At 30.6% G+C, this 18,511-nt stretch overlaps 1 protein-coding gene across 2 annotated transcripts in view; it reads left to right on the forward strand.

Moving 5' to 3' along the window:
- The window catches only part of Eip75B (Ecdysone-induced protein 75B), a 164,215-nt gene that overhangs the window by 73,195 nt on the left and 72,509 nt on the right, over nt 1-18,511 (forward strand). For both annotated transcript variants that reach the window (XM_080164520.1, XM_080164519.1), the window contains exon 3: nt 16,872-16,948. In XM_080164520.1, the coding sequence (XP_080020646.1) occupies nt 16,872-16,948 (77 nt within the window). The remainder of the gene's footprint in view (nt 1-16,871; nt 16,949-18,511) is intronic.

Here is an 18,511-nt window from a genome sequence, read left to right on the forward strand (position 1 = left end):
GATAAGACAATGGACAATTAATCAATTACTTTTCTAATGATGATAATCAAAATTAACCCTGCTGTATATTAAATTTGGTTGAGAAGTTTGGACACTGTTTGCACCTACAAATCAAGATTCTAATAAGTACTCAATTGTTAATCCAGCAAATGAAAATCTATGTTTTGTAAAACTTTGGGTACCATAATAATTTACAGTCCAATGTCCCCTTTCTCCCTCCTGTGTTTATTAGTGTCTGATAATAAAGGTGGGTATTCACTTCTGCACATGTATCAAAATTATCAAATCTTCAGAACTGCATATCATTAACAGCTTATCATCAAACACTCCAATACCATCTCGAAGAGTAAGGGCAGAAAAATAGCATAAAACCATCACATGTCCTGAATTTAACTGTAAAATATCCTTAAAAGGGACTTATATAAAACTTCCCTATAATTTAAAATTGAATCTGTGTATTGTTTAGCAACATCTTAAAGAACAAACTAATAAAACCTTACTACTTTATATAATAGGACATAAAAAAAACTTTTAGTGAATGTTATCGCACATTCTGATAATTTGTATACAAATATTTAGAGGTCAACTTTTAATTATTGTTATCGTAGCTTCTATATAGCCAGGGTTTGTACGTTCGTCTGTCTGTCTAGTTTTAAACCTTTAACCATTTTAAATGACATATCTTTAGAATTCTTTTATAAAATTTTCTAATCATGCCTTAAGTTTTTCTACATTTATTATCTTGTAAATTACAGTTTAAAGGTTTACTTTTATCTTTTTATTCCAAGATAACTTTTTATTGCTGCGCTTTTTATGGACTTGATAATATGGTTGTCCTTGTTTATAATATCTTCAAGGCTACGTTGTCACATTAAAATATCAAATAAAATTAATAATTAATTAGTTTTTCTTTTAATTATTAATTAATTCATTTTTGTCATTTTTAACGATTTGTTTATTTATCAAAATTAAGTTTTTTAAACAGTTTTTTTTATTTATAAAGGTTGCGTGAATATTTTATAATCCTAGGTTTCGTGATTTTTTTCTTTATACGAAGTTTCGTGATTCTATACAAAGTCTTTTATGGATTATAAACGCTAGGTGTCTCTATTGTAGAAACTAATTTCTCTTATGAGTACAGTGCTGCCACTTTAAAATATAGCGGACAAATTCCGAACTAACATCTTTTTAAATTGTCCGTCAAATTTTCTGACTTTCCCGAGGTTTTTTATATAATTAGGGAAATTTAACGTGGAAAGCCGTTTTATCTGATTTTCAATTAAATTAAGAGAAAAGACATACTGAAAAAGAAAGGCTTACATAACTTGATAATCTAACTTCATTAAAATATGATTAATTTTGATTTAAAATTATTAATTTAAATGTCTCACAAGAGTGTTTTCTCTAGGATCCAAATTCTTAGATTATGTGCACGCCTCTAGAGGTCCAGGGAACAAATAACTGATGGTTATTTCGTAAACAAAATTACCCCCTATGTAGATTAAAATTATCGGTCGAAAAGTTTGAACACAACTAGTCTGGGACCAACCAATCAAAATTCAATTAAAGTACCCAAAGTTATTTAGCCAACAAAAACATTTTTAAAATAATTTATCCTCCATTGTCTTATCCCTGTATATCCCTGAGTTAAGAAGCTGCACAGTCAGACAGACAGACAGACAGAACAGTTTTGTGTTTACATAATCTCCCTACTAAGAAGAATGCTCCAGTAAGATCCCCTGAATGGCGAGTGGACCATTTGCCCTCCCCCCTTCCATTATTATTTTAAAAGCCCGTAAAGCAACATTCGAAGAGTCCTATAGGGTTGAAGTTTTTTTTAAAGGGGGGGGAATGGTCACCCTCCATTAGTATGGCTATTCGGTTTTCTCTATTGTTATTGTTCTGCGAATTCCTCCGCGGAGGCCGGCTGCGACTCAATTTGTACGCTGGGACTTAGGCTTTAAATGGTCCTACGACAAACGCAGGAGTCCCAAACGTCGGAGTGGACAAACGCAGGAGTGGACATTGAACCTAACCTAGCCTATTTTAATCCATATTTTAGGTTTTCAACTGCCTAACCCCTGCAGGGAGCTTATCTGATAATTTAGAATGGGTTGAAATGCCATGGCTTGCAATCAGCTACAATATATTACAAAAAGCCCTTAGACAAGTTTTTTTTTGCAAATAAAGGTTTGATAATCTTGTATTTAATTATGATAATTTTATGATTATATTTTGGCTACAAGTTTTTGCTGACACGAACCCACCACCCCCGGGTTGAATGACCTGTGTGTGTGTGTGTGTGTGTGTGTGTAGGGCCGCAGCCGGCCTCCAGCCCAAGGTTGTTTGACAAGGTTGTCTCTTGACTGCATTTGTATACAAATTTAATAACATGAAACACCTTTATTTTAGGTATAAAGCAGTTAAAAATCTGTTTTTTTTTCAGTCAAAAATATTCTATTTTATATACAATATTATGATTTAAATGCTATTTTTAGAACTAAATTGTACCTCTTTAAAACTTATCTAGATTTATTTTGGTATTAAATTATTGGTATTTTGGTATTTTGGTTATACAAAGTGTTTAAGAGATCAAAAATGGTACAAAATCTAGTTAAAATTCACGCAACCTATTACTAAAAAAAACTTTTTTATGTGTAGCTTTTTCATGTCAAAGTTTATTTGTTTATCAGTGACGATGCTCTAATTATTTTGTATGTTTATTCCTGTGGCTATTAGGATTACAGGATGTTATGAATGTAACACAACTAAAATTGGATGATCATTGTTTAGTTAAAAATCATGAATAAAAGTAAAAGACCAACCTCACTTAAAAACCTTGAGAATGCAAGAAGAGGCCATTATTAGTGCAGCCTCTTTACAATCATAATTAACCCATATGGCTGTATGTACGCAGAGATGGAATCTAAATCATATTTATACCCAAAGTTTTTTAAATAAGATCTCTAAATATTTGGCCTAATAACTTTGTCATTTTTAAATAAATCTTAATAGGATTGTACAAACTTTTTTACAAATAATTTTGATTGTATTCTAGAGGGTTATACACCAATTTATAGCCCATTGTCTTATCATTTAAGATCCCTTCAGAAAATGTTTTAATACAAAGCAAATTAAACTAGAAATCAATCAACGATAAATTGCTATGCTTTTTGTAACATTAATTGTCCTATTTTTGTACTAAGAAAGAAATAATAAACATTATTTTTGAGAGACATATAGACAGACAAACAGAAGACAATTATGAAAATAAGAAAAATATAATCCTGTATCCTCTAATCCTCTAAATTGTCTCAGTTTTTATGTACAATACTTAAATATAAAAAAAGATTTAAAAACGCGCAACCTCTCATATTTATTTCTAATAAACATTACTTTTAACATACAAAAAGGGTAATTTCGTTTGATATCATCGAAGAATTACACCAATTGATAGTTCATTGTCTTATCCCTTAAGATTCGTGGCATGAAATACATAGCTGTAAATGTGTTAAAGCTGTAATTTGCAGTATTTTAGTTATTTTGTAAGGGTTGAATAATTTTCAAAAATTAGAACAGGCGCGGATTTTTTCTAAAGTACTGAAAAGTGCATATTAAGAAATTTTCCCATAAATTGATTTTGATTATTTTTAATTTATCCCTCCCTTCACCTATCCTTATCGTTATTACCAAGTTATGGTTAGTGTTGTTTCCCCTACCTATATGATGCACGCACGTAATAATATAAATTGATCTAAAGGGATAACACAATGGCCGAAAAATTGATGACCATTACCAATGATTATACACAAAAATATCCCTTCTGTAGGTCACAATTTGCGATTAAACGTTTGGACACTCAATTTAATGAATCAAACAAACAAAAATGAATAAAGTCCCCAAAGTTGTTAAGTCAACAAACAAGAAAATGTTATAATAAAACTTTGGGTGCTAGTGTGATAAACAGCCCAATGTCCCCTCCATCCCTCCCTATTTTTTTTTATTAAAAACTTTTAATAAAAATCCATATGGTTGAACCAAAAATGAAAATTAGTCGGTGGGGGTTCAAAAAACAAACAAAAAAATGTTGCTATCCATTTTTATTTCCTAAAATGCAATTTTAATGCTTCAAAGATTTCTCTAAATGCAGAAAAAAAAGCTTTTTACATATTTTTATCCCTTTCTAATTTTCAAGAATGTGGAGAAACAGGAAGGGAGGGGACATTGGAATGAAAATTATACTGGTGCCCAAAGTTTTATAATCATTGGCTTTAAAACTAGCAGTGACCAAACTTTTTCACCAATAATTCTTATTTACAGATTGGGTAATTACGATTGGGAATGTACATTAGTTTATCATCCATTGTCTTATCCCTTAAGATCCGTAAAAAAACTTAAAACTAGATTGATATATTTTTTTAATTTGGGCAAAATTTAATATTATTTTTATAATTATAGGTAAGTTTCAATCAAACAGAAGTTAAAAACTCCTCATATAAAATTGTTTTAAGCAATCTGTGATTAAAAGGCATCCAAAATAAAATATTTGGCTGTTAACTTTTCTACCAGTTTAATAAATGAATAAGTTGCCTTTTTAGCAATCTATTTATTATTTTTTAACAAGATGGTAAATTTTTTTTTATGTAAATACTAAGAAAAGAAATTGTGATTATTAGCTATGACTCATTTACTTACAAATAAGGATGACAACATCCTTAATTAGATAAGCTTATAAAATAGAAGATGCATATTGGTTTGGAAAATCTTTACAAGAAATTTCATACACCTATCCTTCATTTTTTCTTGTACGTTTCTATAGGAAAGACGGACATACATATGAAGTTATAGAGCAGCTTTGCTGCGCAAGACGTAGTAATTTCTTTTTCCCCAAACATTCCATTTCCCTCTTGTGCAAAAATCACATTTTTTGTGGTTTGTAATGATACTAGCGGCTAGAGGCGCGGCAGCCGCTAGCGCTAGCCGCGGTTAAGCCACGAATTTTTAAATTGAATGGCTAAAAACGACGGATTGCCTTTTTAGTAACATGTTTAAACCTTTTTTAAAGAAAGTAAACATTTCCAAGCGGCTTATTAAGAGCCTATGCGCGGTTGCCGAGCCCTGGATGCGACCCATAAAAAAGTCTCTAGTCCCGACAAAGAACTTTTCAGAGAAGTAATAATAGAAGTGTGAAAGAATAAAAAATGAGAGAAAGAAAAATAGATAGATAGATACAGCAGGGATAAGCAAATAAAAAAAAATATAAATTCGATGACCTCAGCTATTAGCATATCTTCCCTTATTCTTAAATAATTTTCCCCTGAATTATCCTATCCTTATTTCCTGAAGACTAGCGGTCGTTGCCCTATTAACTTGGCACTTTTCCACAAAATTGTTGTATGCCCTTTTTTCTTCTTCAGGCATAATAAAAAATCATTTTATATCATAGAAAAAAAACACATTTTATGATTGTATTTATATGAAGATACTTAAATGTATATATAAAAAAACATTTTTTTATCAAAAAGTGTAAAAAAAAAGAGCAATTAAGTTGTAAAAATAGTAGAACACATTTTTTCTTGACTAATATGTCACAAAAATTTACCCAAATATATTTCAGTGTCTCATTTTATATTAGGAATACTATTTTTGGGTACTAATGGCTGCGTCTTTAGCATCTTCTTCAAGTAACCCCCCCCCCCCCCCCTCCTCTTTACTACTAGTGTTTTCATAATGTGAAAATAGAAGAAAAAGGGGAGTTGACTTAATTACTAACAAAATAGCTTTAAACCTGCCCTAAACCAATACTTCCCATAAACTTACAGCCAGCTACTAACCTTAATAGCCTTAAACCTGCCTTAGATCAGTTTTGTGAGAATGATTGGGCCTAGCATCAAAATAAATATACATACATAAAGAGTATAGACAGACAAACATCCTGTGCTTTAAATTTAGCATTGTCTAAATTGTATGCAAAAAAAACTGCATATAAAAATATATATATATTAAAAATCATAAATGCGTAAAAACTTTTCTGGGTCTATTTTGCTAATTTTGTCTTTAATATTTTATGCAAAAAAAGCAGGGATCCTAAGGGATAAGACAATGGATGACTAATAAATGTACAATGTACATCTCCAATTATCAAAACAAAATAACCCTTTCTGAAGATTAATATAAGTGTTCAAAAATTTGCAATCATGTTCTAACCAATCAAAAAAATAATAGAAGTAACCAACGAATGATTTATAATACTTTGGTTACCAGAATAATGTACAGTCCAATGTTCCCTCCCTCCATGATTAAAAAAGACATTTCCAGTTGACATATATTTCAAGTAGTGTAGCTTAATTTACTGTAAATTTTAATGACTTTTTATTTAAAATTGGTTGAAAATGCACACTGCAGTCCTTTGAACTTGCAGTTTATTGCTTAGAATATTGTCATTCTTGTTTTTAAATGTTCTTAAAGTACTGGAATGACCTAATTATATCAGAATGTGCAACATTTTTTCTTATAAAAACAAGGATGGCAACATCCATAAAGGCAAAGCCTTAAAAAAGCCAGTATTATAAACTAATTTGTATATTGTTAGAATTTTAAGATTATAGAGCTGCAACGCTTTCCAAATCGTACCCAAGAGGAATCATCATGCGTAGTTTGAAATTGATAGAACAATCAAATTCTGATTAAACTAACGATAAGGTTGACATGTTCGTACTGACGTAATGACTGACTGACAGACACTAAATATATAAAAGCTTCGCTTAAAAAAAACAAGAAAAAACATGCATTGATCTTATTTATTGTCTTAATTCAGCTATTTTTAAACTCCGGTAAAGCAATGTGTGATAAGAAACGTGTCCAAACTAATTTGTAAATCAGGGAGGGAGGGGACAACGAACTCTAAATGTTTGTTTTCCCCCAATAGTTCATATATTTTTTCAGACACTCGATTGCTTAAAAACTGCAGAATGTAATATTGAATCTTGATAAGGTTGTGCAAAATGTACCATTTTTAACATCTCTAGAATAACGCGGTGTGAGACATATTTTGAAAAACTACGCAAATAAAAAAAATTGCGGCAAAATTTAAAATTTTCCAAACAACTCCCCATGCACGCGTCCTTCAAGGTTCAATTTTTGACCTCGTTTGGTGTCACAGATAGTAGAAAAGGGGGGTGCAAATTAAGGGGTGAAAAACTACTAAAAAGGGAGAATTAAATGGGGGATGTGTTTTTAAAAGATAGATGGTGATGTATTGGTGGTAGCTAAAAAGAAAAATGGGGCCAAATTTTCGGCGCGAAATTGTAATAACAGACATATTAGTTCTAGACTTATTGCTAACAGGTATTATTCTATGCTTAGACGTCAATTGCGATATACAAAATTAAGATTAATATTATTGGTGGAAAAGTTTGAACACTAAAGGTCTGTAAAACCCAATAAAAGTCCATAAAAGTCCCCAAAGTTTTAAAGCAAACGTATGAGAGGTCGTGTAAATGACTACTCTACCATTTTCTACTATGTAGTTAAAAATCGTTCAGACTCCATGTGGCTTACATGTGTATTCAGGGAGGGAGGGGACATTGGACTGTAAATTATAGTGGTACCCAAAGTTTTTATGAACACATTCTCTTATTCGTTGGCTTAACACTAGTGTGAACTATTATTAAATCTTAATTGGTAAGTTTTAAAAAGCAGTATTCAAGCTTTCAATTAATAATTTTAAACAATAAAAGGGGTAATTTTTGGCATGAAAATAAATTTATCTCTATTGTCTTATCCCTTAGGATCCTTGGGATATAATCCATGTGGAGGCATTTTTTTAGGGTCACACTGCCCCCCCCACCCCCACTCCAGAGAACCGTTTATTGTACGCGAAAATTGTAACGGTAGTATTATTCTCTAATTTCACAATGTCATTTTTTTCACAAGGGCAAGGATATGCCATGGAAGATATAAATAGTCTTTCTGTATGGGTATATTGACTCTAAATTACACGGGTACCCAAAGTTTTAAAACAATGACTCCAGAACGTTGCCTTAAAACTTTGATGACTAAATTAAATTTTGAATGTCCAAACTTTTCCATTCTACAGATGGGATATTTTTGTTTTTCTTAATTAGGCTTATACATACATCAATTTATAGTTCATTGTCTTATTCCTTAAGATTCCTACATGAATAGAAAACCCTATTTGGCAGTTTAAGAGATATTAAAGGACAAAAACAAATAAAAATTGACGTCAACAATGCGTATTATTTGGGCCCCTAATATAAATATTCCAATTAAAGATAATATATTTGGAGTTTAAATTTTTTTTTAATTGAATAATTATTTACACATGTCTTACATGATTACAATCTAAGCAAATACAAGTCAGGGTTTATGAGGGATAAAACAATGGACGATAAATTTATGTAGATCCTCAAAGATAATAAATGAATTTGCTTTTCCTGTAGATTGATAATTGGTTGAAAATAGTTTGAATCAACCAATTATGATTTTGTAAAATTACCCAAAATACTGTGATTATAAAACTTTGGGAACCACTTTAATTTCCATTCCAATGCCCCCCCCCCCTCCCTGAATAGAACTGATTAAAATCAAGTTTATTTTCAATTAAAATTACATTATTATCAACATTTTATTTTTTTCTAAGTAGCGCAGCTACTCTATACATTGGTAAATGTCTGTATGTCCGTCTGAATGTAATACACTATACTGCTTTTTTACATTTAAATTTACTTTAGCTTGTTATTGAGGCGCTACTTGAGAACACTTTGGTTCTTGTTTAATTAATTCAAATTTTATATAAATGTTTTTTTTTATCCTTATGATAAAATAATATTTTTTTACTTTGATAATATTTTCTAAGTGATTTTTAATGTTTTTTTAAAATATTTATTAATTTATTATTTATTAATTTTCCCTTGATAAGACTTAGTTTAATCGTTTTATTTCATTATTTTTATAGATATATTTGTTGAATAATTTAAAAATAACACAAAGTCCTATTTTTTGGGGAAGAGTTAAAATATATATCATTCTATTTTAAAGCGAGCTCTGTGTGTGTGTGTTTGAATGTGTATGTGTGTGTGTGTGCTTGTGTGTGTGTGTGACAGTGCAGTGCAATGACCTCAGAGTCCAGAAAATCAGGCCCCCACTCTTCATACTTAAAAGGGGCAGAGTATGGAAAAACAGCACAACCTTCTTATCAAAAATAATTTTTGTCAAAAAAATGCATTGCTAGCATTGCCCTTTCTCTTCTCTCATGTCAATAATTTTTATTCCAGTATGGCTTCCAAACCGATTGATATCCGCTGGATTGGAACCTGATCACAGCCATACTGAAAAATCATGTATAGCATCTATTACAGACTATTTTCCTATTGTATTAAAATATAAAATACGATACCAGTTTTGCCAGACGGGCCTTATGCCTCTCGGGTCTAACAAAACTGGTTTTAATCTTTTAATATTTTTGTTTAATAATCGCGGAAAGCTGTCTATAATACGATGCGCTTAAAAACTATTATCTCAGATAAAAGAGGTTAAATATGATATTATAGAGATATTTTATGTCATTATTGCTCTAATTCTATATTATTTAAGCTAGTTCGGTCTAGATTTTAGGTAAATATCAATATATAAGACAGAAATTTTTAAAGAATACTAAAAGGACATTAATAGTTTTGTTCTTAAATAACTTCTAACAATAATTAAATAAAATAAAAACTTATATAATTATTTTTTAATACTCAAAACTGACAATGATTAAAATATATTTTAGTTAAACAATTACTAGCGGATGCGCTCCTAACATCGAAGGGAGGGAGGATTAACAAATAGCTTAAAACCATAAAAATATTTTTAAAATCTTAAAAACGCAGAACTCAAACGGTTCAGTGGTTCAGCAAATATCTAACTACCTTACATGTCAGTATTGATTATGAAAAAAAAACCTATTAACCTAAAACTTCCATTTATAAATGAAATTAAAAGTACTCCAAATATACTTTTTAGAGTTTTTTTTCTTAAAAAATAGTAAGCTAGGTATTTTGATTGAATTTTTAAGATTCTTGGGTCAGTTTAAATGTAATCCAGTCTAAAAAAAGTACACGAAAATTCTTTAGATTTTGAAATCATTCTTTTGATATATATATCATTAAAACGTCTATTAAATTAAAGTTTAGCTTTTTGATATGATTAACTTTTTCAGTTGCAAAGCATCTTTAAAAGTTTTAAGTTACGTTTGTAGATTATCTTTGAGGGGGGGGGGGGGTTAATGGGTAGTAAAATATACTGGTCCCCAAAGTCTTATAAACTCCTTTGTTGGCTTAAAAACTTTGGGGACTTCTATTTAATTATTGGGTTGTACAAACCTTTAGTATCCAAACTTTAACTTATAGAATGGATCGTAGATAGGGGTGTACATCAATTTATCATCTATCCCGTAAGAATTCTGATTTTAAACTTTAAAACGTAATATAAAACTTTGATAAAGTTTATATTTAATAACTTATTACATTTTTGCCATGAATTACAGGGAAACAACAAAATATCCCCAATGATTATGAATAAAATTACCCCTTATGCAAATAACAATAATTGTCTTTAAAGTATTGCCAAGCTAGTTTGAACTAACCATTTTAGGGCTCAACAAAAGTACCCAAAGTTTTCTAGCCAACGAATGAGTACGAATATAGGTACCAGTATAATTTACAGTCCAATGCCATTTCCCTCCCTTATTTTACTTTCCTTTAAAATCAATTTCTGAGGGAATAGTTTTTTATTCAAGTTATGTAACTTTTCAATTTATTATGTTAGAAAATGAAAATTTTCAGTATAAATATTTTCTCTGTTAACAAATCCCCTCCCTTTTCCTTTCTCTCAAAAAAGTATCGACTACTTTTTTACATTTCCCCCCTTTTCAACTTTCTTTTTTAATAATTCAATAATTTGTAGTTTTTTAACTTCCAAACAATTAAATAAACAAATCTTACATATTAATGTTAATTTCTTTAAATTAATTAAATATCCATAAAAAAAAGTATTCCTTTCTTTATAAGTTCTTTATTCATTAAATAGGACGGACTCAAAGACAGACATAGCTTATTTTATTAGTTTTCACGCTGATCTAAAAATGAGGGGAAAATTTACTTATTTGTCGATTAACGCTATCTTAATAATGATAATTCAAATTAATTATGTTAGCAACAAATATTAAAAGATTGATACAATTTTTTTTTTAATTTTTGTACACATTTAGAGTTTTTAAGCCATTGTATCCACTATGGTGTATGGTGGAGGCAAAACTTTCAATTTCTTTCGGACTGGAGCCTTAGTAGATTTTATTCTAGCAGTGCACGCACCCCCCCCCCCCCCTCACCCTTCCTATAACGCATCACCTCCCTTTCCTTTAGAATGTTAACAAGGATGGCAACATTCATAGCAATGAATGATTAGAGTTTAATTCATCAAATATGCTAGAATTTACTTTATTTATAACAATTATAGCTTTTACTTTATTAAATAGAGTAAAAAAAAACAATGCACTTCGTTTAAATGATTCTTCTTGACAAAATGGTTTAATATCATTTCTCGTATTCATTCGAATCCGGTGGATAGAAACCGGTTCTCATCCATACGAAAAAACTATGTCTAGCATCGTATTATATCCAGCTTTCTACAAATATAGAAATGTACAATCATAAGATTAAAACCAGTTTTTTTAGCCAGAGCCTTCAGCACCTCGGGGCTAAAAAAAATAGTTTTAATCTTATAATTGTACATTCTATATCCGCGGACAGCCGTTTATAATGCGATGCGAGAAATAACTATTCCCTTTACTGTTTCTTTATCTCTATAATGAACAGACGAACTTATTGACGTAAAAAAACTGTAGAGCAGCTACGCTGTTAAAAAAATCTCCGTAGAAGTCTATTTTGTTGTGTATATGTACATTATTGTGGACGGAGGGTCGCTGAACTTCATCTAGGTCAATCCAAAACGTAACTTGTTCCCTTCTAGCTTATTCTGTGTGGGCCCCGCAACACTTTAGGAATAATTTATATTGGATGGGGATTATATGTGTTGCGAGGACCCTCTTCCGGCTACTGTGGTGGCTCCGATGTATGTGTAGTATCATAACTACACGGAGAATTTGCAGGGGGGAGGAGCGAGAGAGAGAGAGAGAGAGAGAGAGAGAGAGAGAGAGAGAGAGAGAGAGAGAGAGAGAGAGAGAGAGAGAGAGAGAGAGAGAGAGAGAATGAAGTGATAGCTGCCCGAACAAATAGAATTTCTTGTCTTTGAGTCGTTCGAACGAGAAACAACTCTATATCATAAAAATTTCTAAAACAGTTCTAGTGAAAATTGAAGGGGTTATTAAGGGGGGCTCCGACAACCGTCACGAACCCTTAAAACCCCCTTAAATAAAAAACACGCGCGGCTAGCTGACACTCCCCCCGCAGGGATGTGGTTTAACTGCCTAATCGGGCACACAGAACTTTGTTAAGATTATATAGAGTAGCTTCGCTACTAAAAAAAATAAAATGACTCTAGCCAAAAATACATCCTACGGCATTTAACGTGGATTTTATAAACCCCCCTCATACCAAATGATAATAAATAATTTGTTAAAATATAATCAGTGTTATAACATAAAAAAAAATGTGACTTTTCTGATGATAATAAAATAAAGTGATAATATTTAATAGGAATATTGAAAAAAAGTGACAACAAAATTAATATATTAAACTTTTAGTGTTTTGTGTTGTAGAACTGTTGTTAATATATTAGAATTATATTCAAGTTAGATAAGTAAGATATATAATATATATCATATAGTATTTTATATTTAAAAAAACTTAAAAAGCTGGAAATTGTGATTTTTTGATGTTTTAAAAAGAATATTTATCTAAGTCATTCAAAACTAGTCATTTAATACAGGTAAAAGCAAAATTAAGTTTTTATATTATTAAAACGTTCAAAAAAAATTTTAATTTAATCTAACCTAACTTAAAATATACATAAAAATACGTTTTTTAAAAAGTCCATATTGCCTTTTTATTCCAAAAAAAAGTTGTTTGTTCTAATTGCAATAATGGAAGATAAACATTACTGTTTATTTTAAATGTTTTATTTCTAGTTTTTGTTTGATATTTTCAATACAATGATTCAAATTCAACAAAAAAAAAAATTTCAAAATGAAAGTCAAATCAACCTCTAATAGGCCGATTTTATTTAATCTTCCATTGTCTTGTCCCTGATATCCCTTATCTTTGTGCGAAATATAACTTTTGCAAATGTGCAATTATCAATTACTTGTGGTTTGTTTAAAGATTGCAATATATGCAAAAAAAATGGCGAAGAGATAACGTTTTTAGTTGCATTTGAATATCATTTTTTGTTGTATTTTATTTTTTTGGGTTAGGGGAGAATTTTTGCTCATTCAAATTGTAGTTTAATGTAAAAAAGGTGAATTTAGATGCAAATAAGATATTTAAAGGCTTTTGAAATAGTGATATGTTACCTAAGAAAAACAAAAACAATTTTGTTTAAAATTTTTCCAAGTTGTTTTAAAAATATACACTTGTCTATTTTTTCACATAAATTGGAAAGCAAAAGAAATACTCTTTAAAAGCCATTTCTATGTTTTTGAAACTTTAAGCTACATTTTTTGTCCATTGCTGTGCATTCTGTTTATGGTAAGATGCACTAAAATTAATGACCATAGTCTCCTAAAAATACCTCCAAATGTACCTCCAAAAAAAATCGTCCAATAAATTTCTTTTTGGTTTATCTTAAACTGAGATTTTCATGGAGGTAGGGGACTTATTGACGTAAGTTATACTGGTACCCAAAGTTGTACAAACACGTTACCTAATTCATTGTCTAAAACTTCAAAAAATCTTGATTGGTAGGTTAAAACTAGAAGTGTCCAATCTTGTCCACCAATAATTTAATCAACAAGAAGTTCATTTTTTAAATTGATATTAGGAATGTTCTTAAATTTATCGTCCATTGTCTTATCACTTATAGTGCATGGTTATTTTTATTTGTTGGACTTCTTTGGTTTAAGATTAATTAATCTTCCAATGTCCTCTCCCCTTCCCGGATTTTTATCAGACTTTGTGTTATCTCCTTCCAGATCTTAATGATGTCTTTGAAACTTTAGATTCTGTAACCAATGACTTTTCTTTCTAATTTTGGTAGCGCATCTACAACAACGATATGTCCGTTTGTCTGTTATATGAAATTCGCTGCTATAAATGATAGGCTTAAAAATTAAAAATTATACCTTAAAATCTCTTTATAGACCGTATTTTTAATTATTTTAATAGATTTTTGCTGCGCTACTTGTAGACATTGTCGTCTATGTAATCTTTCATTTTAATCAAAAATAAAGAATTTTATTTTTTTGACAATCATCTTTTTATGGAAAATATTTTTTAATTGAAATCAAAAGAGGCCCAAAAGTGTGTTTTTTAAATTTTTAAAAAACTTTTTGTTTCAAATTAAAAATACTAAACAATAAGTCTAGACGAGACAGCTTAAGTGAATAGGATGTTTTAATTTAAAAACTTATGTAAATTTTTTTTAAAAAAATTATTTGAATCATATAATGTTAGGTTGATCTATCTATTTAGATAAACATTCCTATTTAGAAATAGTTCATTATTTATGGCGTTGCATTATAGACAGCTTTCCTCCAATATAAAAATGAAAAATTATAATATTAATTAGTAGTTAGCCTCGATGCTATACATGCTTTTTTCAGTATGGCCGAGAACCGGTTCTAATCCACAGGATATTGATCGGTTTCGACGTCATACTGGAAAAAATAAGCTTTCAGCAATTTTCTACAAATGAGAAAAACCTACTAATTACAAAGACATCTAATATATATATATTGGACAAAAAGCTTAATTCTTATTTCTTACACAAAAATATATACAAAGAAAACCCCCCTACGGGGGGGGGGGTTAAACCTCATGTCCTGAATCCTACAAAAGTTTGTGATCTTTTTACTTAAGCAGCAGACGAAGCGTGTGTATGCGTATATTTTTGGCAGAGTTCATTGGCCTCTAGCGGGCATACAATCTCGGGTTCAATGTCCTGAAAGAATAAAATTATATATCTTTTATACATATATTTCTAACACTCAAAACTTTACTCTATATTTATTCCTGGCACGACCCGCTTTTTTGTTTGTCCAGGCCTCATTTCGCCTAGGCCTGTCATGGCCTGACCAGAATGAGAGAGAGAAAATAGGCCTCGGGGGGTTGGCTGGGCCTACATTTTCAAGTCTATCCCCCCCCCCCCCTGTTGTTAATTTGTCTGTGCTGTAAAAGAGAATTTTAAAGAAATCTCGTGGACCTGGTTTGTCTCACTCACTTTCATTAGGCCTAGTTTTATTCAAGTCGGGCCTGTCAGGATTGCTCCTGGAGGCCGCGCCTGGCTGTCCGTTTGTCCGTCAATCATGCAGGCAGGCAATATTTAACCTGGCCAATAATATAACACACAAGGCCTCTTTTCAATATTTTTACCTTACATAAATATTTCAACTCCTTTTACAAAAGTAATGATGACGGTCTGTTTTTTCAGGAAGGAAGGGGGACATTGTAAATCAGTCTGGTATCCAAAGTTTTATTTGTTGGCTAAAAACTTTGGAATCTTTATTGAATTTTGATTGGTTGCTTTCTTAATCTAAACAAAGGGGTAATTTTGTTTATCATTGTTGTCTTAGCCCTTAAGATCACTGAACGGATTCCTATTCATTTTGATTCTATAAAAGAAATCACATCTGGTTAAGTAAATAAATAAAATAAAAAACAAGGATAACTATGTTACAAGCAATTACCATGTACTGCCAATAAATCACTCAGTATGACATTTTAAAGCAATTTCAATAAAAAGAATTCATAAGTAATACAGAAAATGGATAATTAGACGTAACTACAGTACTCTAATCATAAAGTAGTTTCGCTACTAAAAATGTATAAATATCAGAAGTACTTTTTCAAGTGTTTCTTTACAATTTCAAATCCCATAAAAAGTTATAAAAATCATGCAATTTCCTAATACTGACGTTTAATTGCTATTTTCTTTTATAAATCATAATTAAAGGTGCATATTTAATATGAAATTCATTATACATTATAGATCTTAACTAGTTAAACTAAAAACTTTTATTCAAACTGCGTAATAAAAACTTTTGCCTAACCTAGTCTTGTAAAAATTTTAAAAGGGAAAAATGTTAAAAAAATAATGGAAAGTTTTTTTTTTAAATCTAGAATAAAAATATTACACTAAAAAACAAATTTTGTAGTTCTTCTAATTTTTAAATACTTTTCTAAGCTGGATCTTCAAATCATTTCAATGGTGCGCCAAATCGGGGTGCGCCGAAATTCAGCCAATCACAGCGCAGCATTTCGTAAAATGCTGTGCTCTCATTTTGGTGGAAAGTTGGCTCACCCCGATTTGGCACACCATTGAAATGATTTAAAGATCCAGCTCTAGTAAACTTATTATTTAATTTTAAAGTGTATAATTAAAACCATTGGACAATGGGCAATAAACAATGATAATACACAAAATTCCCCCTCTATGAAATTCTGGTGGAAATGTTTGAACACTGCTAGTTTGAACCAAATACTTATAACTTAATAAAAGTACCAACAGTACCTAAGCCAACGAATAAGATATCTGAATCATAAAACTTTGGGTACCAGTATAATGAACAGCCCAATGTCTCTTCTTTGCTTATTGCTTTCAACAAATTAAAAACTACTTTGTCTAAAAAATGTAAAAAATTGCTTAAAATAATTATTCTTATAAAGTTAATTAATATTTATTTTGCTTTTCAGGGATTCTTCCGTCGCTCCATTCAACAGAAGATTCAATATCGTCCTTGTAACAAGAATCAACAGTGTTCCATTCTAAGGTAAATTTTATATTAGACGAACAGACAGACAGACAGACGGACGGGCCAGGAAAGGTGGGGGGATTGGGCTATTTATTACACTAGTCCCCTAGGTTTTATAATAACCTTTTCTTATTCGTTGCCTATTCTTGATTGGTTGGTCCATTAAGTAGAGTGTACAAACGTTTCAAGCACTAATTATAATCTACATAAGGGGTACAATTGTGTATCATCATTGGGGATGTACATTGATTTATCGGTCATTGTCTTATCTCTTTAAATCCCTGCGAACGGACATACATAATTAAAATGTACAAAGCTAAAAACATTTAAAGGACATAAGAACATACACAACATATAAAGTAGCTCTTATCATTATACTAAAGTAACAGGATGTTTGTCTGTTTGTTTGTCTGTGTATCTGTGTGTCTGTGTGTCTGTACTGAAGGATCTCGCTAACCGCTGAACCTATTGGGTTCTCCTTAACAGGGTAGATTCTCATAAGTCCCGGGAAGGTTTATAACTATTTAGGGGAGGGTACCACCACCCTCCCAAGAGAAATCACAAAAAAAGAATTTTTTTTACGTACTCGATTTTAGAAAGAGAGTTCAACGCCAACATAAATGTCAAACGCAAGATAGACATATTTTAAATATAAAAAAAAAACATTTCAAGTGCCACAAGAGGCCTCTAGGGGCGTAGCCGCTAGTGTAATAAAAAATAATAAAAATTAGGTTAATATTGTTTATTACAAAATGATATTAAAGTTCCTAGAACACAGGAGTATCAAATTTCAAATTTATCTATTGAAATGCTACTTTTTTCTGTTAAAATGATAATGCTCTAGTTTTTAAAAATCGCTGCTACACTGCAATTTATCTCAATAATGTATTTTCCAGTATGGCTTCGAAACTGATTAAAATCCGCTGAATTAGATCCGGTTCTTAGCCATACTGAAAAATCATGTGTAGTATCGTATTACAGGCAGTTTGCCACGAATATAAAAATAAAAATAATGAATTTGATACCAGTTTTGATAGTCCTTCGACCTCTCACGGCTAACAAAACTGTTTTAATCTTACAATTGGTCATTTAATATCTACAGAGAGCTGTCTAAGAAGGTTCACTGTAAATATTTTTATTATTGACAACTTTCAATAAAAAATCGCATCATCATTTTTCTAACCCCTTTTTCATTACCCTTTTTATTGAGGTTAAAATATTTTGCAAAAAAACAAGCTTGCAAAAATTTTGATTGTTTTCATTCTTTCGCGCATTTTTTATTTTGTTTTGATTCAAAATTCTTTTGGCGGGTTTTTGATTTTTTTTTGTAATTTTCAAGGGTGTAATAGTTATTTATTGCATAGTATAATAGACAGCTTTCCACGGATATTAAAATGAAAAATTAAAGATCAAAACTAGTTTTAATCATGATATTTTGGTATTCGAGAAAAATTTCTGTAATACCATGCTATACTACTTTTTCAGTATGGATGGTAACCGAATCTAATCCATTCTAGAAAATAAAATAGAATTATGAGAGACAGACAGACAAACATCTTATACTTTTTTACTGACATAATT

This window comes from Acartia tonsa, chromosome 6, assembly GCF_053477335.1.
Source record: "Acartia tonsa isolate MP-2025a chromosome 6, ASM5347733v1, whole genome shotgun sequence".
In the NCBI taxonomy this organism is placed as follows: Eukaryota; Metazoa; Arthropoda; class Copepoda; order Calanoida; family Acartiidae; genus Acartia; species Acartia tonsa.